Here is a 23,967-nt window from a genome sequence, read left to right on the forward strand (position 1 = left end):
AACTTGTAAAAAAAACTTGGTGGCGTCAGCGTATACACTAGCGTAAACTAATTTTGTTTGCTATGTGCCAAACATTCACATGGTATAAACCACTCGAAACAAACAAGTTTTATTTTGAATTTCCACAAAGAAACACAAGCATCTGAAAGTGTTCATCTGACATTTTGCTGTGTTTTGGTTCCAATGTGTCTTTGCCCATTGAAAAATTCTTTCATCTGCAGCGCTGGAAGGTATTGGCGTGTTGTAGCGAAAAAAATACATTAAAAAGTATGCGTTGACGCTATGCGCTAAAAAACCGCGAAAACTTTACGGCGTAGCCTCAAGCGCAAATTATCCAAAAAAATGTGGCCGCAAGCTTTAGTGTAAACAAAAAGTCTACGCCGCAAGTCTGCGGCGTAGAATTTGCGGCGCATACGTACATCTCTGTGAGCATGAGCTGGTAAAAAAACTTCCTTGTAGGCTATCAACGATTCTTGGTTGAACTACTCAATAATTTGCCTTGGAAAGTGTTAAATGAGATACTTGATGGTAGCGGGTGTCAGATTTGTTGATTAAAGTTTTAGGTACTTTTTACGATTCTTGTCTATTTCTATTTGTTATGGACAATCGTCTCTACAAATCAAACGTCACATAAAATCGTTCAGGTCTACTGAATCTTGGCGTCTGACGTAATGGAATATTACTAAAAAATGAGCAGATTTCACCATCGTTTGAAACACCTGTGAAATATTTCATCATTTTAAATCTTGAATTACGAGATGTTGCGTAAGCCAAATTTACCTGGCGCTGCAATTGCCTCATAATGCTTATCATTATTACGTCACAGTATGAAAGTTATGTGGTTTAAAATATCTCAGTCAGTTTCGCCATTTTTAGTATTGTTGGTTGAAAGGTTGTTAAAACTGTTTGCTTGTGCTTACCAACTAGACGAAATTTCTGTCTTTTATCCAAGTAATTCTGTATTGTGGTGACAAGTTTTAGTGGCGTACCGTGTTGCGTCCCAATTTCAACAGCCTACTGGCTATTCTTTGCTGAAATATAATTCTCGAAAGACGTTCCAGAAGAGTATTTTATCGGTGTCATCGCATACAGACAAACGGATCCGGGAATTTTATGTTATAACTTTCCCATGGAGATATTATGGTTCACCGCTATGGTAAAGTAAAGGTCCCATACTCAGATACTGAGCTTTGGGGAATGAGAAGATAAGGTTCTCATTATACTAAGCCATCGGCACTAAGGAGAGTAGGGTGGCCAGTTCCTTTCTCTCGGCCGCCTTTACTTCAGCAACTACGCCCACCCAATTTATTACACCCTGGGTAGAGGTGAGCGGTGTTTTTTCAACAACCAGCTGAAGCCGGGAGTCGAACCAGGTTTGCATATTTGGAAAGCCAACGCCTTATCCGTTGCGCCATCCCACCGCTTGCGCCATTATTTTGCATTGTGTGAAAAGTTTCTCCAAGAAGAAAAGTCTGAAAAACGTTGGGTGAGAAACATCTGGCGCCAATTATACCTCCTCAGAAAGTTAGTCTGTTCCAGCAGTAGTATAGCCTATGCATTATGTTGAACAGCATTACGGAAATCTCTGAATTTGAATCTAATATGAGTGATGGCGAAAATGATATCAGAAAAGTCGAGAGCACAAAAACAAAAGAAATCTATCGCAAACTGGAGCTATTCACAAAGCTTGGAGAAGTAGTAAAAGTGAAACTAGAAAAGCTTTTAATGACATTGAAGAGCCTGACTATAAACCTGATAGTTTTGAAACCACACCAGAAAAAAACAAAAAAGGACGGTAAGTGAACTATATTCTTTAATCTGTCATTGCGAAGTAAGATAATGCATGTTATTGGTGGAATAGCCAAGCAGTGTTATTCATGAGATGCATCATTAAGAATGACGTACAGCACAAGGTCCATTTCGCACCTGGCATTGGCTATTCTAGAATGTGACGGTAACTTCTAATAAAGGCCTGCAAGTCTACATGACTTTCTGTAACTTTCACTTCAACGGTTTTGTCAAACGCAAAGCTAAACCAAAACGTAATGTAAAATAAGATTTGATGTAGACACCACGTAACTTTGCTGTTACGTTTTAACTTACGTTGCTCAGCAAGTCGGCCCTGGGCCAGGCGCACATCCGCGTTATTCAGGTGAAAATTTTTTTCAATTTCATGACGTTTTGCAAGACGATTAACATTGTTGTGCAGGTCCACTTTTTTTTCTGCATCATTTCCTCTGTGTTGGCTTTCAATATCAGTCGTTGTGATTCTGTTTTCATAGTCGACTGAATATTTCAAAGTGTAATTACAGCATGGAAACGTACAAGGATACTATGGTTGATGACATCTATTTCAAATTCAAACAGGATATCCAAGGGGATGATGAGAATAATTCATCGAAACAAAAAATAACTAGCAGCATTGAGTTAGAGAATTTGCTTGGCGCAATTCCTACGTCACCTGTAAAGAAAAGGTCAGCGATTTCATCTGGCAAGTCCAGTGCATCTTTGCATGTGCGGTTTTACGACTATGTGGAAGTTAAAGGGATAGTAAAAGAAAAACCTGACTTGGCGATTTTTCACGTTTTTTGTGTTTAACATGCTACCATAAAACAATTTTCAATAAAATTTTGTCCCATTGCGGTCTGATCAGCATTCCGCGCCCACTTTTGTCAGGGCTTTCAAAACAAGAATGGAGGTGAGCAGCGAAGCGTGCGACTGTGCACTGTGCAGTCTACGTCACTATAGGCGAGCAATCAGTTGATCGCGCAATGGTTGTTACTGCGGGCGATTTAACTGTAGGCTATTTATGCATGTACATCAAAACAGCAGATTTCAACATCAAAACATCAGACAGTTTGCTCAAAACATCAGATCTGATGTTGAAACATCAGAAGTGGTAACGTGGCTTTTGTTTTGCTGTCGATAGTGACGTATTCTCGAGCAGTGTTTGCACTTTTTGGTCATTTTGAAAAAAAAATAAAAGTAAATGAAACATTGGACTTTGGGCCTTGCCAGTGCCATTGAAAACAATTTTTGTTCGGTAATTCTTTTTGAAATGTATTCTTGAATGTTCAGTTTACGCATTTTAATGCTTAATTTCCGTTTGAAAAAATTTCATTTACTATGCCTTTAATAAGTTTGAAAAGAAAAAAAAAGAACAGTTTCTGATCATGAACAAGGATTAAAAGAATCAGTCATGACAAACATGTTTTCTGATGTCAAATCAACAGAATTGGACGAAAAAGAAACCATGCCAACCTCTAGCTGGGGCCTTTCAACGGCAGTCTTTTCTGCATCAAAACGTTTAGCAAGCTTGACAAAAATCCCATTCAGTTCTTCGAACCATGATGCTAAGTTAGACCTCAAACGTCGTTACGCAATTGACGGATTGATTTCACTTCCAATGGAAGGTGATAACATCCAAGTATCAAACGACAAACCAATTCAGAATGATGCAGAAGAATTCATTATCCCTACTGAGGCAAAGAGTCGGTTTGACATATTAACCGAACAATTACGAAACTTCAAAAGACAGCAGTTCACCGAGCCCACGATAGTAAGAAAACGTAGCGGCGAGGGTGAACATATGCTTCATAGACATGGAACCACGGAAGATCGAAAGTATGCTATAGAACAAATTTTTAACAAAGCGACCGTGTCTTTCCAACGAGGTTATTTTTTCTTATACGACTGCACTGTCACGTTTACTTGAAAACAATAGCGTTGGCAAGGGGTCCAGGAGGTACTTTTAGACCCGTGTCCAAAATAGTTTAAGAGGCATGTAACTTTTTTACGGATCCCGGGAACTTGAAGAAAGCACTACGTATTTTTTGGATATACAGTAGTAGTTTTACGTAAAAGTGTTTTGATTTGAGGGCCAAGGATCTCATATGGTACCGGACCCAAAGTATCCTCTCAAACGCCCTGCTTGAAAGTGTTTTGGCAGCAATACGATAGGTTGTATGCTGTGACTGGTGCACAAACAGTGAATGTGTGCTTGATTTACTTTAATTATTTACACTAATCAGTAAGATTAGGGTTATACCATGTTTACTGTGTAAAAATTGCTGCGACTTATACAGATCGTTAATTAATATGTATTTTTTGTTAGTTTCATACTTTTAAGTCGTTGTAAAATCCAGCCGATTTTAAACAACTGGCTAGTGTGTTTATAAAGAGCTGTAAAGAATGCAGCATAACGTATGATAAATTTGCAGTACAGCCTTCATAGACTTCATACAGAATCAAATTTTAACCAACGATTTTTAAACTTACAGTACAGTAGGCTATAGGGTCTATTGTAAAGTAGTTCAACAAAAGCAGGGCACTGTGCAGGCATTGTAGAGTTATATTACAGCATATGGTTACGCAGCTAATGTATAGGCTGTAGAAAGGTGGAAATGAGAGAAAACTTGTCAATGTTACAATTGAACTTCGGTTACCTTTCTCTCGCCCGCATTTAGTTTGGCAACAACTTCCTCAAATAATTGCACCCATGGTGGTTTTAAAAGAGCGATGTTTTTAAAAATTCATTTTACCGGTTAAGGCTATCTATGGAAGACAGACAACATAACTAAAGTTGCCATTATGATCTCATTATTAGGGCTATGTTCATTTTTGGTAATTTCTATATTACTTTCGCTTGTTATACTTTTTTGTATAGTTTGAGTTATTTTTGCATTGAAAGACGTTGTCCTACTTTCAAAAAACGTTTGTTTCTGATATTGCTAGCGGAAGTTTTGCGACATTAAGACAAAGCCCAGCTTCATGTTAGGCAATAAAAAGGCTTCCGGTTATCAATCTTTTTTGTTTTGCGTGATATGCGAAAGTTGATTGTTCACTCGTCAAGATATAACAACGAACCGTAGGCAAAGTCATCATCCTTTATTGCAGTGCTTCCCAACCGGTGGGTCGCGACCCACTCGTGGATCGCGAAGCTTTTTCAGGTGGGTCGCGATTCGCGAAGCATTTCTAAATGTTAATAAATGTTAAATTTTTCTAAAAAATACCGACATTACTATGGATCTCACAAGCCGCAGTTTGGTCTTGAACAGTACTGTGGGCCTTCGCCATCGTTAGACTACTCTTATCTTCACTTCATTTATTGACTTTCCATTTTCATGAATTGTGCACCCTGTTTTCTATTAGATCGGGAAATTATTGTATTACGATTACGCCACAATTATGCAGAAATGTAACAATTAGATGTGTTGTGTCGCATTAATTATTTCAGTACGCACGCCAGTAAGCTAGTAAAGATGCCATGATAAAGATGTCATATCTCATTGTGGGTCGCACAATAAAACTTGCATCAAAAGTGGGTCGCGAACTGAAAAAGGTTGGGAAGCACTGAATTAAACAATGATTTGCCAGTTCTTAGTACACTGATCTACTGTATCAAATTTGGTTTAGTTAAGCCCTACCAGAGTGCAATATAGGCCTACTGTAAAATATGACGGAAAAATCTTTTTGTATTGCAAAAATACTAGCCTACTTTCAATACATAAAATTTTCATCTTAGGAAAATGATGACCAGGATTACAATAAAATTTACGTGGATAGTTTTTGGTTTTAACATTCTGGCATTTCTCACTTATTGGATATTTCTTAATTCAGAAACCGAATCAACTCTCTACGTCGAACCTGTTAGGTTCAAGAGTTTGGAGAGTTCTGAAACACTTTTATCAGAATCAGCTTATTATGGAATGCGCCACAAAGATAAGTATGGTCTGCCGCTGAGCTGGTTTACGAACCAGTCCATCGAATCAAAGTATGAAGACTGGACTCAATACTTTTCTACTTTAATCAAGTCATTTAAAAAATATGAGTCTCAAAATCCTAATAAAAACCAAGCTAGATTTACAACGTCAGCCAGTGTTGTTATATCAAAGCAAGGCTACAAAGTGGGAGAAACTTTCAAGGCAACACTGCAAGCGAGAGACAGTAGAGGAGAAATTAAAAAATTCGGTGGTGATTATTTCCGGTCAAGACTGATCCGTGATAAGACAAAGTTCCCGGATGGAATTCCTTGTCGTGTCATAGACAACACAGACGGAACATACAAGATTGAAGCGCCTCTTCCTATGCAAGGAAGACTAATCCTGGACATCAAACTTGTTTTGTCAGTTGAAGGAGCATACGAACTCAATGCCCAACAAACTTCCCTGGGCTCATGGGGACACGTTTATGTAGGAACGTATGAATCTGGAGAGTCATTAGAATGTGGCATAAACCTTAATACAAACAAAATGTAAGTTTTTATCAAATAATTGTTTCTGAAACAATAAATTTAAGACTTTTAACACAGTTCCGCAGCAATTTTAAAATAAAAGCTATAGCCTATACATCAAAGGCAGTTACTAGTCTCTAAATAACTTACGCACTATTACAGGCTGTTTCATTCTTAGAAGGGTTTATTCAAATAGAACTTTGATTTAGATATAGGCCTAGTCAGACTCTAATTGAATAAGAACCTTGTAAAAATCTCAGATAAGGGTGAAACAACTCGGAAAGGTTTTTGGGACTAGTAACTATGCATGTGACGCAATTTACTCGCTTGGCTTTTTTTACTTGGCATTAGGCATGTTTGTAGAACAGTAACTTATTAGGCTAATAGTAGCCTATTTATCAAGAAAATGAAATATCTTCTGACAAGTGTCAAACCAGGGTTGAGAAAAACCGGGGTTTTTTCAAAAAAGCCCAACCCGCATGTTTTTTTTTTAAAAAACCCGGGTTTTATTTAACCTATTTAGCCTCTCACTCATAGTAGCCTACATGCTGGCATAACTCAATAAAATAATGCACTAGGGCTGTTTAACTATGAGGCCTTCTTGCATAAATGAGTTTTAGTGTAGTACAAAGTGGCATTAGGCTACTTGATTTTTGTGTACAGAAATATCCACTGTTTTCAATTTATCCTTAGAAATTTCCTTCACAATCACATCCTTAAGTCCTAATATGAAGTTTGTTTTAAGTACCTTGTAGTACTTTGGTTCATTTTTTCAATTTTCTGATAAAAAATGGACAAATATGATGCTCTGGATTTTTTTATGGTTTTTTTTTTTGTTTTTTAAGTGTTTTTTTTTGGGTTGGGTAAAATACCGACAACCCTGTGTCAAACCCACAACAATGCGTCAATGCTTGATATGAACGACTCGATTGCATGTCTTGTAATGCAAACGAATTTAGTTGCACACGAGTCAGTTCAAGCATAAATAGCTAAAAATCGATTTCGATCAGCTAACAGCTACATCATCTTCAGTTAAGCTTATTCAGATAGAACAAGCTGGTAGCTGATCGAAACCGATTTTTAGCTGTTTATGATTGAACTGACTCGTGTGAAAAATTCGTTTGTATTACAAGACATGTAATCGAGTCGTTCATATCAAGCATTGTTGTGGATTTGACACCTGTCAGAAGATATTTCATTTTCTTGACCATGAATAAAAAGTTTGAAGTTGATTATTTAATTTCTTACTTCACAAAATTGTTGTACTTCATTAGGATTTTGCCTTAATCTTCCAGATTGGAGACTCTTCCAAAGTGTGACTTTACTAATCCACGGAACAAGGAACCTTGGTTTTGCCTCATGCCACCTTCAAAGCGCTGCACTCCGTTAAAAAACATCATTGCTAAAAACCCCACAAACGGACATTTGGATGTGATGAAGCTTTGCAAACATCATGGATGCCACGTCACGGTCAACACTAGCCTTGAAATTACAGTTGCCAAAAGTGACAAACAACAAGACTCGAGAAATAGTATGGCAAGATGCAACCAGATGTTTTCTGAAAACTTGTCTCCGGATCAAATCACAGGTTATTTCGAACACAGTACATGGAAGTCCTTTCAATGTAACAACATAAACGGATTTCCGATTTTGGATAATAAAGCAGTGTATTTTCTTGGAGACTCAACAATAAGGCAATTTTATTATTTGTTTCAAAAAAAGTTTAACCTCGAAGACTCTGGACCTGACAATTCACATGTTTGGCAACAGCCGCGAATATCAAAATCGAAAAGTCTCAATCCAAAAAATTTAACATTGTATTATCGGTCCCACGGCCCACCTTTACGAAATCCTGGCCCTCCGAGTTCCCGACCATACATCAGCGATATCATCTTTGAATTACCAGTTGGGGGAGAAGGTGTTATGGTGGTGTTCAACATCGGAGCACATCTACTGCTGTATGATCCGTCTGTTTATATTCATCGAATTAAAGGAATCAAAGATGCGATAGTGAAGCATCATCAAAAATTTCCAGGCACAAAGTTTATTGTACGAAGTCAGAATGTGGTCGAATATGCGTACGAATGGAACATATACAGATTCGAGATCATTTTGAGAATAATATTTTCAAGTATGCAAAATGTGGTTTACCTGTCAGTCTGGGACATATCAGGGGTATGGGTGATGAATGATCTTCACCCCACTCCAGAAACTTTGGATCAACAAGCTATGTTGATGCTCAGCTACATGATATAGACCAGAAGTAGTAGTTTAAACTCAAGAACATGATTATAAAATGAACAAAAAATAAATTTATTTTCTCGTTTTCGAAACCCACACTTTTTTACAGCTCATGCTTCTCTTTCTTCTTTGTTAATCGGGTTTATCTTTTCAAACCCATCCTTATTTTCCTTACAACTCGTGACTTTCTTTTCTCCTTGTCAATTCTATTTGGTCATGTTCTGAGTTTAACCCGTAAGTCAATGATTTTCAATCGGTTGTTCCATGTAAGATCGTCGGGTGTTCCTCAAGAAATTTGTCAGTTTGACTAGTGCTGTATCGACTATGAAACACAGGTCGAAAATCAAAATCATAACAGCTTTGCATTTGTCTTTTTGCAATTCCTGCTCGCATATCAACTTTATGTTAGCCGGCTCGGTGGCTTAGTGGGTAGTGCGCCCGCCTCTGAATCGGTAGGCATGGGTTCGATACCTTGTCGGGTCATATCAAAGACTTTTTAAAAATGGTACTGAATTTAATTCCTGCTTGGCACTGAGCAATGGAGTGGATTCGGGTAATAATGTACTCAGTTGCGCCTCTATACGGCTGCACTGACACTGTCTGCTTTGTAAAGCGCTGAGGGGCAACGCATTCTGCGATGGATGCAGCGCTATATAAAAACTAACATTACTATTATGTTCATTTAAACAGGCCTAGATATCGCTCTGAAAAAAACTGAAAAAAATTTATTAAATTGTTGCTGTGTTGTTTATTCTATTCATAGGCTCCTTGTTCCCGACAATGGCTCACCAAATCAAACGTCAGATAAAACCGTTCAGGTCTATTGAATCTTAGCGTATTACGTCATGGAATTTTTCCTAAAAAATAAGCCAAGATTGCACCATCGTTCGTAAGACTTGTATCACACCTGTTGAGAATTGCTTCACAATGTTTCACTATGACGTCACAGTAATTGCCTACGTGAGTTTGAGATATTGCAAAGTATTCTAGTCATTCGTAAAATAGTTGCTTGAAAGTTAGTCGCATATTTAACTGTTTGCTTAAAACAATGAAAACTATCAATACTACAAAAAAGTGCTCAATGCTAAGCAAAAAAGCAAAGCAGAGCAAATTAAATCAAATATAGTTATTACTATCTGAAGCCTTTACAAATTGTTTCACCTAACGGATCATCAGAAGGTCTGCAAAAACATGCAAAAAAAGTAATGAATCGATAATTCCTGAAAAGATATTAAATATTACAACTGTAATTTAATCTGCAAAAAAAACCTTTAAACCTGTACTTCCTGAAAAGATATTAAATATTATAACCGTAATCCAATCTGCAGAAAAAAAACCTCAGAATTACTAAGGGCTACCTTCATCCATTACTACAAAGTTTCAATTAATTTGTCCATCTGGAAACCAAGCAAGTTGATGGCAACCTCTATGACATCACAAAAAAGCAAAATGCAGTTTGATGATCAATGCAACCTGTAGTAATCTGAACAAAATAAATGGAAATTGTTTGTTTAAAAACCTGTAAAAATTAAATGAGATTTATAACCTGTAAGAATCAAATGAAATTTAATTTTTTCAAAATTATAACCTGTGAAAATCACAAAGAATTGTGATGATGTAACCTGTAGTAACCTTAACAAATGAAATGAAATCTGTTTCTAAACCTGTAAAAATTAAATGAGATTTATAACCTGTAAAAATCAAATGAAATTTTTTTTAAAAATGACCTGTGAAAATCAAAAGGAATTTATTTTATTTTGAAGTACTTGAGTTTAAATTTGTTTCTATGACGACATTTACCCACCAGTTCGGAACGCTTGTTCAAAAGGTGGCCACTATCAGCCTTCAGAATGGCCAGTTTTTTAGCCAAACATAGGCCACAATTATTACGACCACCTCCACTATAAGGCCGAGCACAGCTGTGGATGGACCAAGTTATTTTAGGATCAACACCCTTGTCCTTAAGGTCCCAAACTGCCTTAGATAGTTCGGTGCTGTTTCGTTCAGATCTATCATTGAAGGTACATTTATGGTTGGAAAAACGTTTTTTAAAAGTAGTTTCACAACAACCAATGTAATTAAGGACCTTAGGGCCGTTATCAATGGTAGCTTTGTAAACAACGGCCTTCTGCAAGCATTGCCCATTCAAAGGACAATCTGGCTTCACCCTGCAATTGCAACCAGGCTGCGATGGTTCATTATCAGTCTGCAATATTGCTTTATTGTGGGAGGATATGATGCTTGCAACATTCGGAGTACAACTGTAGCTCAGCTTAATAGTGTTACGGTTGAATATTTTATGCAATCTATGATGGGGCGGAAAGTGTATGGAAACAAGTTTGAAAAATTCCTTACCAATATTGCTTATCAACCTGCAAGCTAAAAGGAGGGTTAAACCATAAAATTTTCCGACTCCTTTTCCTAGATGTTCGTAAGTTATTAGCAGGGTTGTAGCAAACTCTCTCCGCAAAACCACTTTTCAATAAGGCATCATTATAAACAGATGCGGTCTTATCAAATTCATTTTGGCCAAGTGAAACTTGGGCTAAGAAAGATGGTTTGTTCGATGTTAAAATGGGCTCATTTGATGGTGCTGAGATTTGTGAGTTGGTCGGCTTGTTTCTTTTGAACGAACTTTCTGCTATTGTTGACAGAGACATGCTTGGGTTATATCGTGATGATGGTCTGGCTATTTTGCGTAATTTATCTGGTCCTAAAGTTGATCGTTTGAGAAAAAATGTCATTCAATTATTTAAACAACATGGCTTAAATATTACTGTGGATACTGGTTTAATTGAAACTGATTTTCTTGACGTCACTTTGAATTTGCTATCTGGTAAATTCTGGCCTTATCGAAAACCCAATAATGATCCCATTTACATCCATGCCCACTTGCCCAGTCCAATCACCCACCCAACATTAAGAGACAAATCCCGATTATGATTGCAAAGCGATTGTCCGCCACATCATTTGGCCAAAATGAATTTGATAAGACCGCATCTGTTTATAATGATGCCCTATTGAAAAGTGGTTTTGCGGAGAGAGTTTGCTACAACCCTGCTAATAACTTACGAACATCTAGGAAAAGGAGTCGGAAAATTTTATGGTTTAACCCTCCTTTTAGCTTGCAGGTTGATAGCAATATTGGTAAGGAATTTTTCAACCCATCATAGATTGCATAAAATATTCAACCGTAACACTATTAAGCTGAGCTACAGTTGTACTCCGAATGTTGCAAGCATCATATCCTCCCACAATAAAGCAATATTGCAGACTGATAATGAACCATCGCAGCCTGGTTGCAATTGCAGGGTGAAGCCAGATTGTCCTTTGAATGGGCAATGCTTGCAGAAGGCCGTTGTTTACAAAGCTACCATTGATAACGGCCCTAAGGTCCTTAATTACATTGGTTGTTGTGAAACTACTTTTAAAAAACGTTTTTCCAACCATAAATGTACCTTCAATGATAGGTCTGAACGAAACAGCACCGAACTATCTAAGGCAGTTTGGGACCTTAAGGACAAGGGTGTTGATCCTAAAATAACTTGGTCCATCCACAGCTGTGCTCGGCCTTATAGTGGAGGTGGTCGTAATAATTGTGGCCTATGTTTGGCTAAAAAACTGGCCATTCTGAAGGCTGATAGTGGCCACCTTTTGAACAAGCGTTCCGAACTGGCGGGTAAATGTCGTCATAGAAACAAATTTAAACTCAAGTACTTCAAAATAAAATAAATTCCTTTTGATTTTCACAGGTCATTTTTAAAAAAAATTTCATTTGATTTTTACAGGTTATAAATCTCATTTAATTTTCACAGGTTTAGAAACAGATTTCATTTCATTTGTTAAGGTTACTACAGGTTACATCATCACAATTCTTTGTGATTTTCACAGGTTATAATTTTGAAAAAATTAAATTTCATTTGATTCTTACAGGTTATAAATCTCATTTAATTTTTACAGGTTTTTAAACAAACAATTTCCATTTATTTTGTTCAGATTACTACAGGTTGCATTGATCATCAAACCGCATTTTGCTTTTTTGTGATGTCATAGAGGTTGCCATCAACTTGCTTGGTTTCCAGATGGACAAATTAATTGAAACTTTGTAGTAATGGATGAAGGTAGCGCTTAGTAATTCTGAGGGTTTTTTTCTGCAGATTGGATTACGGTTATAATATTTAATATCTTTTCAGGAAGTACAGGTTTAAAGGTTTTTTTTGCAGATTAAATTACAGTTGTAATAATTAATATCTTTTCAGGAATTATCGATTCATTACTTTTTTTGCATGTTTTTGCAGACCTTCTGATGATCCGTTAGGTGAAACAATTTGTGAAGGCTTCAGATAGTAATAACTATATTTGATTTAACTGTTTGCTTAGTGCTTGCCAGCTGGACGAAACTTCCGTCTTTATCCAAGTAGTTTGTATCGTAGTGACAAGTTTTTAGTGGTGTACGGTGTTGCATCCCAATTTCGACAGCCAGGTGGCTAATTTTACAGAAATACAATTTTGAATAGACGTTTTCAAAGGAGTGTTTCTTTCGGTCATTACATACAGACGAACGGATCCGAGAATCTTATGTTACAATTTTCTCACGAAGAGATTATGGTTTACCGCTGTGACCACTCCTTAAGTGAAGGACTGGAACCTCCCATGCTCGGGGTTTGTAACTTGAGTCTGAATGATTAACTTGAGTCCTGGCTAAAATGACTTCTAGAGAAGATAGAAACCCAATCTTGGATTCTATATTAGGGTTTTTGAGGATGGCGAGTTCAATAGTGTTACTTTCAACACCATCTGAGGTCATTTTCAAGGTCAAAATATCATATTTTAATGTCAAATTACAGAATTTTGGTCATTTTTGCCCATTTTTGCGTCTAAATTGTAAAGCAAAACTGTTTGAAATAAGTCTGTGACGAAATATGATATTGTGCACCTACTGCATCTATTGTGTAAGATATTTTCTCTACACTGCGTAAGTTCTTTGAAGTTCTTTTTATTTATTTTGGGAAATATTTTGGTGATTTATTTCATATGCCCTTGCAAAACATTGCGGTTCCAAGCTTTTGTGACGTAACAATTTACTGAAATCTATGCTGTAATTTGCATGACAAGACTGAAATGCGTTGCCGGTTTCATTTTGCTGAGTTGTTCTCCTTTGTAGATGCACCTTTAGCTAGTAATAATGCTGCTTGTACTACTTTAACATTCTATTGAAAGCTTATGTCCTCAATGTAAGTGACAAAGAAAAGTCTTTGGGATGCCTCAGCAGGCAAGAAAAGCTTTCCAACTAGTGATAGACATTGTCTATTATGGTCAGGGCCTGATTAAGGCTCATGGGGGCCCGAGGCACAGCTAAGTTTAGGGGCCCCTGTTGGCAATCGCTTTCAAAGCAATGCCATGTAGTCTCTGCGAATGATGAAATATGGGTTAAAAAATAGTTCAAGCAAAACTATAACTTCATAAATATTAATTTAGCCAATTTACCTACAACTTTCTAACAGTATGAACACTTTTATACTTATTACAAAAATTATTGGATGAAGAATCTCTCTAACAGATTGGAAATTGAGCTCATTTCAATTTCATACTGGAAACACTAGCAAAATATAGGCTACATTTGAATTTGAACTAGCAGAGTTTATTAATGGTTCCTTGAAACCAGTGCTGTGTTAAACCTTTTGTGGGCCCCGGGGCCAGAATAATTTTGGGCCCTCTATCGTCAAGCAGACCTATAATATTGTGTATATTTTCACTGCATCGACATGGAAATGTGGTTCATTTCAATAGACTTTCTCACCAGTTTAGAAAACAACACAAGTGTAAGTAACCGCAAACACAGATCTATCATTTCTTAGCTACATCTTTGCTCGGAATGAAAGCCAAAAGTGTTAACAATTTCTAATAAAAAAAAATACTGGGGAGCTGGTACACAAGTCCCCCCACCCTTGGCAACTCATGATAAAGAGGAATTGACCAAAACATGTGGATGGAAGTGTGTGAACAGTAAAGCAAAGGTAAAGTAGTTTCACCCTATATGTTTGGTTGAGTCCTGTCTTTGTCATGAGTTGCCAAGGGGGGTGGGGGGGACTTGTATACCAGCTCCAATACTGGCAATGGAACATTATCGGTCACGACGCGGTCATACCATCGTACCACACAAAATTTTGATTGTTTTAACTTTGCCCTGCTTTGCCGCCCGGTACCGCGCAGATAAAATCTGGGGATAAAACCAAAGCTGTAGAAATTATTAATTTCCATTCAGATTTGGTCATCTGATAACATTATTGTTTTTCACTATTTTTATGTTTTATCTGGCAACATTACTTGTTCTGTCAACCAAGGTGAAAACATTGTGATTGTACGGTAACTTGTAAACAAAAGCAGTGTAAAGCGTTTTGAGGATCAGGTGTTCAATTATTTTTATTCAACATTATTTCATTCCAAGGCAAAGTTTTCATAATTTTATGTAGGTATTCAAGTTAATTAAATTTTTTAGGGTATGGTAGCCTAAGTTAGTGGCAAGAATAAACAGGTCCCTTGTGTTAAAAATGATTTTTGTTTTGTACCGTACAACATGTGATATGCCAGGCTTATAAGGTATTTGAAAATAAGAGCAATTTCATGTGCATATATTGATTCAGAAAAAGTAAATACAGAAGAACGTTTCTGCTAAAAGTACAGGACAGGTTTTTCCTGCTCGCAACATCACTAGTCAAGGATATTTATAATTATGGTATTGTAAATGTTAAAATTGAAATGATAATTAAACTATCTGAAATGCTATTTTGCTTACAGCTTACAATTTTTTTAAAACAAAGCACTTTTATTGATGAAAAGAATCTGAATATGTGAATTCAAAAGGGCCCTCCAGTTGTTTTTTTTTTTATTTTATTTCACTATTTGTGCTTTCCAATTTCTTTCAATGTCTTCTAAAGGATACTTAAAAAAAAACAGCCAGATTTTTCAAACATATTGGTAAACACATAAAAAATACTCTATCAATTTTTTCATTGATTTTGAAATGGGCCCAACTACAGCAATTGTACTTCAACTTCTCTATAGTTTCTCCACAGAATCCTCAATGAGTGAACTTTTTAGGTATGATGCTTCTTACCAGTTTGTTTAAGCATGTAATCATTATCGAAGTTTCACCACAAAAGTAAATGACCAAAATAATTAAAACAGTTGTGCCAAAAACACTTTGTGGCAATTGGACCCTTTTGAATTCATATATTCAATTGCATCCAATACATTTCTGCAGAACATGTTACTAACTTCATCGCATTTTAACTTTGTTTTTAGATAGCAATGGTGTTTTTAGAGATGTTTCAGTGTAGTTAGGGCCCAAATTTGTAAAATAGGCCTCAAATTTGAGATGTTTTAGTATAATAAGGGCCTAAATCATCTTCTTAATGGACAAGTACATGCAGTGAACTTTAGCAACTCAAAAAACACTTTTCTGAAATGCAAAAATCTATTATTTGTGGGCCCCTTGAGATGGTGGGCCTGGGATCTGGGCCCCCCTTGACATGGCACTGCTTGAAACCTATAAAAGTATTGACGCCTACGGTATTAATGTAAAAAAAATTGGGGGCCCCCAAAACCAGGGGGCCTGAGGCCTGTGCCTCGTGTGCCTCATGGTTAATCGGGCCCTGATTATGGTGTCATCTTGTTATGTATTGTCAATTTGTGTATTATATTGTAATCATTGACTCCTTTAGATAATAGCCATAGTGTTGAGAAATACATATGATGTTTATGTAATAGCAAATTTCGTCACAGACTTCTTTCAAACAGTTTTGCTTTACGATTTAAACGCAAAATTGGGCAAAAATGACCAAAATTCTGTAATTTGACCTTAAAATATAATATTTTGACCTGAAAAAGACCTCAGATGGTTTTCAAAGTAATACTATTGAACTCGCCATCCTCAAAAACCCTAATATAGAATCCAAGATTGTGTTTCTATAGCTTCTCTAGAAGTCATTTCAGCCCAGAACTCAAGTTACGGTAATCCTTCAGACTCAAGTTACAAACCCCGAGATCGTAACATTCCAGTGCTTTACTTAAGGAGTCTATGATTCTATTGCATCATTATGAAATTTTGGTTCGTGTTACGCAAGAATATTTTAATGCATAGTGTTTCGTCGCTCAAAAAAGGTTAAAAAAACATTGCAGTAAGCAGTGACGTGGCTAGAAAGGAACTTTTAGGGGGGTAAAAGCCATTGTTGAGGGGCAAACATTTTAATATTTGAACTAAAGAGTTTGTTTAAAAATATAGCTGCCGTACTTCATAAATATAGCTTACTGTATATAACTTAATCATAAAGCATTTTAAAATTTGAATGGGGATAAGCAATTGATCATTTAACGGAAGGTATTATACCAGTATATTGCACCAAAAATCAGAGATGTACGTATACGCCGCAATTCTACGCCGCAGACTTGCGGCGTAGACTTTTTGTTTGCGCTAACGCTTACGGCCACATTTTTTTTGGATAGTTTTCGCTTGAGGCTACGCCGTAAAGTTTTCGTGGTTTTTTAGCGCATAGCGTCAACGCATACTTTTTAATGTCTTTTTTTCGGTACAACACACCAATACCTTCCAGCGCTGCAGTTGAAAGAATGTTTTCAATGGGTAAAGACATATTGAAACCAAAACGCAGAAAAATGTCAGATGAACGTTTTCAGATGCTTGTGTTTCTTCGTGGAAATTCAAAATAAAACTTGTTTGTTTCGAGTGGTTTATACCGTGTGAATGTTGGGCACCTAGCAAACAAAATGAGTTTACGCTAGTGTATGCGCTAACGCTGATGCCGTCAACTTTTTTTACAAGTTACGTTGACGCATACGGCGTATGGTTTTTCGATCGTTTGCGTTTACGCTGACGGCGTCAATATTTTTTGTATGCGCGTACATCACTGCCAAAAATTCAACACACCCCACCACTCTTGAGTGGTCTTTACGCTTTCTGTTTGAAGCTAAGTGTGTGTGTTATTGTTTTTTTGTCATATGTAGGCTTGCGACTGGTGGTTGAAAATTTAGGTTAAGCCGACGGGAAGAAAAGTTAGCCAATCTTTGTGTCCACCTTAATAATGTCATTTCCTGGTTTGCTACTGACACAGCTGCTTGCTCTTTAGTTAATTAGTTGTCACACTGTGTGGTAAGGTAGGCCTACCATATTTTCATCGCCTAAAAAAAGGACACATTTCGCCAGCAAGTAGAATTTTACGCTTGAAGAATCTTTTACATGTTATTAGATCATTACAGTAATAGGTAGTAACAGTAATAGGCTTTGGCTGCGTAGGCCTATAGGCCTACGCAGCCAAAGTTACAAAAAAACAGATTAACTGAACGTTTAACTTATTTTTTCTCATTTCTAGTGCTTCCTTAAGACAACAAATGATTTTATATTTTTAAAAGTCAGGAAAAGTAAAAAAAAAGGACCTAATTTTCAAACAGTTTCAGTCAGACAACAATGGTCGTAAAAATCTGCAAAATGTGACAAATCAGGCACGTCCTCCAGGTCAAGCCTTAACTTTTTTCAACAAAGAATGGTCAGCCTTAACGAAATTGTTAAATTATTTGCAAGAAATATGATTAAAACAGTAGGCTGCACTGTGTGGAGGCCTTGAACCACTGACACAGACCCGGTCACTGAGGTTGACAGAGTTACGTTTCTGCTTGTAGAAATGGAGGGGTCTGTGAATTCGTTCACTCCTGAACGAACAGCGTTGGAGCGGTGGAGTTGGAGTGGAGCACTTTTAGACATTCGTTTCGATTTGTTTCAAGCAACAAACGAGCTAAACTCAGTTGGTAATCAACAACGTCTACAAGCGTTGTATTAATATAAAACGTATGTATGGAAAAAGAATAATTTTTTTGTTAAAGTGTGAGCATGGCCTTTAAAATGTCGTTTAATATCTTAGGCCTACAATGAACCAGGCAATGAGCGTTCAACAACAGTTCCATAAAATGCGCCAATTTCTTGTAGAATTTATCAATCAGCATGTTACATTGGTATACAAAATGTTTAGAAAACAAATAGCCTACAAGCCGTCGCTGAAACGTCATCAAGCAATATAATCCCGTTGAAATATAAGCATGAAAACCCAAACTGTCAAAAAAGAGGACATTTAAGCATTTTTTAGTGTTCTCGGAGGACAATTCATTTTTCTTGAAAAAAGAGGACAAATCCTCTTAAAAGAGGACATATGGTAGCCTTAGGTAAGGTAACAAATCCTTTTCATACTTTGTGACGACACAGATCTCTGTTCATGGTCGGCCTTTGTTGCAATCTCAAGCCATGGACTCCTAAATTTAGTTCAGTTGTAAGCTAGCTTAGCAGGTGTGGATTGTGAAGAAAACTTGGTGAAGTGCAATGTTTAAAAAAAATTGAGTGGCAAAAATCGTCAGCAGAAAACAGAGTGTTAAGTTCAAACTAGTAGGAGAGATATTTCGTCATAGCAATAGAAAACCGCAGCGTCTGGGTTGCTTTATAATAATATCAGTTACGAAGGAGCTTATTTTAAAGTAGGCTAGTAGCCTATAGGCCTACCAGTATTAAAGCGCCCATGCAGCCAGAGATGGGCGTGATCTTGATCTTGAAGATCACAAGTGATCTTGAAGATCGTGATCTTGATCTTCAAGATCACTTTTTTTTTGGTGATCTTGATCTAAGATCACTTGTTTTTGTGTGATCTTGATCTTGAAGAACAATAAGATCAAGATCACTTTAAAATTGAATTTTACTTCCTACATAGAGGCATTTTTTTAGAACTCGTACTGTACAAAGTAGTTAGTGGCAACTACTAACATTAAGCCACTGTTAATATGATATGTGCCCAACAAAAGACGATTTAAAGTCTCCATCAAATCTGGTCAGTGTTGCCATTTTAAAATTGAAAAAGTTTTCTGTGTTGGTCATAATGAAGAAGTCAACTTCCGTGTACTTTATGTTGACGTATAATAAAAAATGATTTAATGTGAATTTTAAAGAAATGTTTGCTTTTATTGACCCAATTTTAGATGTTTCAAAAGTCTAGAATGGCGGTGTTAAAAAATCTGGATTCTAGCCGACTTTGGTCATGTAAAGTGGTTTATTACAGCAAATCAACCAGACCAAGACTTGTTTAGGGTCTGAGTATGGAGCGGTTTGTCGGACCGCAAACCTCTGAACTTTTTTGATAGCAGACAACAGTATCAAAGTTGCCAGGTGGGTAAATGGTGCAATAAACATTTACATAATGTAGTGAAAGTTAAAACTACTTAGTAACACGAATAAAAACTCCCACATGAACCAGACAAAAATTTGGTAAAAAATGATGCGGTTTAAACTTTATTTTTATTTATTTATTATAAATAAAAAGTATAAAACTAATTGCAAATTTTGCGACTTTTCAGAACTACTGTAATTAACCTCTGCCTTGGGGGTGACGTTGCGATTCTAAGCAAACTACATCAACAATTGATAGGCCTATAATAGCAACAGTCACTAACTTATTACAATTCTTAGGCCAGCGATCGAGTAGTTAAAAGTAAAAGTTAGCAATACCAACTATATACCTTTACCCAGATTGCTTATAGTTATTATTTTTTGCAACATCATTGATCAAAAACTTCATTTTTTTTTCAAGTACACAAAAAGTGATCTTGATCTTCAAGATCACGATCTTGATCTTCAAGATCACATAGTTTGGTGATCTTGATCTTCAAGATCACCTATTCTTGGTGATCTTGATCTTCAAGATCACCAATACTGGTGATCTTGCCCATCTCTGCATGCAGCACGTGCTAAAACAAAAGAAATAAAAACAAAAGACAATCAAAATCACAGAACGTTCAGGAAAGCAGTTTCTGAAAATCGTTTTTACAGTGGTGAACCAGCACAAACACACCAAAAAATGCGTTGATTAAAACAGAAAACTCAGTTCTTTCATTTGAATGGATTTTTATACTTGTTGACCATCAGACATGTAGGCTACAGCACGTAGCCTACTTATCCTAGTTTATCTCTTTGAATAACCAGTCAATACTGCTAGCTGACCAAACATTCTGAATAAAGCTGATTGTCTCTTTCAACATTTCCTAGCAGGTCTTTAACCTTCGCGAAAGTGATATCTAAAGAGCAGCCTATGTCCACTGAACAATTTTATAAGCTTTAATTATGCCAAAATAAATTTAACAGGTCACTGTTGCCTAGCAACGGGATATGACGTAAAAAGGACAGAAAAGATTCAAAAAAACTAAGGTTTTTTTTTATCAAGACATTCGAATAATGCAAATGAGATACCAAAAAGTAAATTAAAGTGATTCGCCAGTAGGCCTACTTACCAGACTGATCTACTGTATCAAATTTGTTTAAATGAAGCTCAAGCAAAGTGAACATAGAATGTGACTGAAAGTGTTTTCTATAATGCAGGAATGCTACTTTCAATAAGTTACATAAAATTTTCATCTCAAGAAAAATTGCTTTTATTGATCATGATATGGCTTACCAAAAAAATCAAGTTGGTACTTTTTGGTTTTAACATTCTGGCATTTCTCTCTTTTTGGGCTTTCTTAAATTCAGAAACCGATTCAAATCCCTACATCGAACCTGTTAGGTTCAAGAGTTTGGAGAGTTCTGAAACACTTTTATCAGAATCAGCTTATTATGGAATGCGCCACAAAGATAAGTATGGTCTGCCGTTAAGTTGGTTTACAAACCAGTCCATAGAATCAACATATGAAGACTGGACTCAATACTTTTCTACTTTAATCAAGTCATTTAAAAAATATGAATCTCAAAATCCAAATAAAAACCAAGATAGATTTACAACGTCAGCCAGTGTTGTTATATCAAAGCAAGGATTCAAAGTGGGAGATACTTTCAAGGCAACACTGCAAGCGAGAGACAATAGAGGAGAAATTAAAAAATTCGGTGGTGATTATTTCCGGGCAAGACTGATTCGAGATGGGACAAAGTTCCCGGATGGAATTCCTTGTCGTGTCATAGACAACACAGACGGAACATACACGATTGAAGCGCCTCTTCCTATGCAAGGAAGACTAATCCTGGACATCAAACTTGTTTTGTCAGTTGAAGGAGCATATGAACTCAATGCCCAACAAGCTTCCCTGGGTTCGTGGGGACACGTTTATGTAGGAACGTATGAATCTGGAGAGTCATTGGAATGTGGCATAAACCTTAATACAAACACGACGTAAGTTGTGATCCAATATTTTTTTCTAAAACAATAGATTTAAGACTTTTAACACAGTTCCGCAGCAATTTCAAAATGTATATATAGACACAATTAAACAATAAATTCAATCAATAGGCTACTAAAAAAAGTGCTCAATGCCAAGCGAAGAGTCAAGCAGAGCAATTTGCATCAAAATTGGTAACTGCACTAGTTCACTAAAAACCTTAACAGCCTGTTTCACCTCAATAAATTAGATTCTATTTGAATTCTATTTAGTTACTATTTATTCACTATCAAATAAATTCTATTTCAATCAGTTCTTTCTAATAATTCTATTGAAGTGAAACAGGCTGTTAAGGTTTTTAGTGAACTAATAACTAATTTTGATATGGCCTACATAGGCTACGTGTGTAAATGTTTTAATAAAGTAGCTTGGCTTGTTAAAACTCAAAGTAAAGCTAAAGGGGTACCACTAGCACAAATTTATATCGGTCTTTTACGAGACTAAACTTTTTCAAAATCGACAGCCTACTAGGCTACACCAGTGACCTAGCTCAATTGAAAGAAAATTTAGGGGGCAAAATCAACTGTGCGGTATTTAAAATAAAGAGTTTATTTAAAAATACAGCTACGGAATAGCCTACAGCCAAACACTCATGAAACGTCATTTAACATATAGCCTAATAGCCTGCAATAAAAAGTTGTAATGGCAAAAACCCATTTGGGGGATGGAACGGGGGAGTAAGACAGTAGCCTAGTTGGAGGGGGACTCTAAAGCCTTCCTCCCTATGGCTAAGTCTCTTTACTACACCCAAGGAGCCACTGTGATAAGGTCGACTCGAAAAGCAATTTAACCCAAGGAAGAAAACGAACGTACATGACACTGGCAGAAAACATTTTGTGAATGCTACTGGCTGTTTAAATTCCATATTACCGAATCTTTTATTTCAAGAAAATCTTAAAGTTTGATTGACGGGTAGCAAGAGAATGGAAATTTATTTTCAAGCTGAGAGAGACGTGTGAATTATATCCTGGTTTCTAGCTTATAATGACCATAAATAAAAAGCTTGAAGTTGATTGTTTTATTTCTTACTTTACAAAAATGTTGTGATTAATTAAGATTTTGCCTTAATCTTCCAGATTGAGGCCTCTTCCAAAGTGTGACTTTACAAATCCACGCAACAAGGAACCTTGGCTTTGCCTCATGCCATCTTCAAAGCGGTGCACCCCGTTGAAAAACGTTGTTAGTGATAACCCAAAAAGAGAACATTTGAATGTGATGAAGCTTTGTGAAAGTCATGGATGCCAGGTGTCTATCAACACTAGCCTTGAAATTACAGTTGCCAAAAGTGACAAACAACAAGACTCGAGAAATAGTATGCCAAGATGCAACCAGATGTTTTCTGAAAACTTGTCTCCGGATCAAATCACAGGTTATTTCGAACACAGTACATGGAAGTCCTTTCAATGTAACAACGTAAACGGACTTCGGGGATTGACTAACAAAGTAGTGTATTTTCTTGGGGACTCAACAATAAGGCAATTTTATTATTTATTTTATAAAAGATTTACTTTCGAGGACTCTGGACCTGACAATTCACATATTTTGCAGCAACCGCGAATATCAAGATCGAAAAGTCTTAACCCAATAAACTTAACACTGTATTATCGGTCACACGGCCCACCTTTACAAAATCCTGGCCCTCCGAGTTCCCGACCATACATCAGCGATATTATTATTGATATGCCAGTTGGGGGAGAAGGTGTTATGGTGGTGTTCAACATCGGGGCACATCTGTTGCTGTATGATCCGTCTCTTTATATTCATCGAATTAAAGGAATCAGAGATGCGATAGTGAAGCATCATCAAAAATTTACAGGCACAAAGTTCATCGTACGAAGTCAGAATGTGGTCGAATATCCGTACGAATGGAACATATATAGATTCGAAATCATTTTGAGAAAAATATTTTCAAGTATGCAAAATGTGATATATCTGTCAGTCTGGGACATATCAGAGGTATGGTTGATGAATGATTTTCACCCCACTCCAAAAACGTTGCGCCAACAAGCTATGTTGATGCTCAGCTACATGATGTAGACGAGTAGTAATACTTGGTTTATTTATAAGAGTTTGGAGATTCATGTCTTCGTTGAGCATGCTTTACAGAAACAGACATTCGACATTACACTAGGTTTGTCTGAAAAGCGTTTCGAAAGTAGAATTGCGATACCTCTACTAGTTGAAGTAACGTGACTGAACGACACTTGACCCCCTATTCCACATGCCAACGTTTTTCAACG

General features: G+C 36.7%; 2 protein-coding genes across 2 annotated transcripts; both read left to right on the top strand.

Annotated features, from left to right (window-relative positions):
* The first annotated feature begins 1,667 nt into the window (after positions 1 to 1,667).
* LOC145787916 (NXPE family member 2-like) lies at positions 1,668 to 9,510 on the top strand. The gene is made up of 3 exons (XM_082599754.1): positions 1,668 to 1,795; positions 5,620 to 6,253; positions 7,528 to 9,510. Exons 1-3 carry the CDS (start codon positions 1,726 to 1,728, stop codon positions 8,486 to 8,488), a joined length of 1,665 nt encoding a protein of 554 aa, XP_082455880.1. The 5' UTR covers positions 1,668 to 1,725; the 3' UTR covers positions 8,489 to 9,510.
* An 11,449-nt stretch (positions 9,511 to 20,959) lies between these two features.
* LOC145787917 (NXPE family member 2-like) lies at positions 20,960 to 23,764 on the top strand. The gene is made up of 2 exons (XM_082599755.1): positions 20,960 to 21,681; positions 22,804 to 23,764. Exons 1-2 carry the CDS (start codon positions 20,960 to 20,962, stop codon positions 23,762 to 23,764), a joined length of 1,683 nt encoding a protein of 560 aa, XP_082455881.1.
* The last annotated feature ends 203 nt before the right edge of the window (positions 23,765 to 23,967 follow it).

This window comes from Aplidium turbinatum, chromosome 18, assembly GCF_918807975.1.
Source record: "Aplidium turbinatum chromosome 18, kaAplTurb1.1, whole genome shotgun sequence".
Classification (NCBI taxonomy): domain Eukaryota; kingdom Metazoa; phylum Chordata; class Ascidiacea; order Aplousobranchia; family Polyclinidae; genus Aplidium; species Aplidium turbinatum.

Bases quoted from the DNA above. Each gene is read 5' to 3' on its own strand.
- LOC145787916 (XM_082599754.1), top strand. From the start codon at position 1,726: ATGACATTGAAGAGCCTGACTATAAACCTGATAGTTTTGAAACCACAC. The intron at 1,796-5,619 runs GTAAGTGAACTA...TTCTTAATTCAG, and splicing joins GAAAAAAACAAAAAAGGACG to AAACCGAATCAACTCTCTAC. The intron at 6,254-7,527 runs GTAAGTTTTTAT...TTAATCTTCCAG, and splicing joins AACCTTAATACAAACAAAAT to ATTGGAGACTCTTCCAAAGT.
- LOC145787917 (XM_082599755.1), top strand. From the start codon at position 20,960: ATGATATGGCTTACCAAAAAAATCAAGTTGGTACTTTTTGGTTTTAAC. The intron at 21,682-22,803 runs GTAAGTTGTGAT...TTAATCTTCCAG, and splicing joins AACCTTAATACAAACACGAC to ATTGAGGCCTCTTCCAAAGT.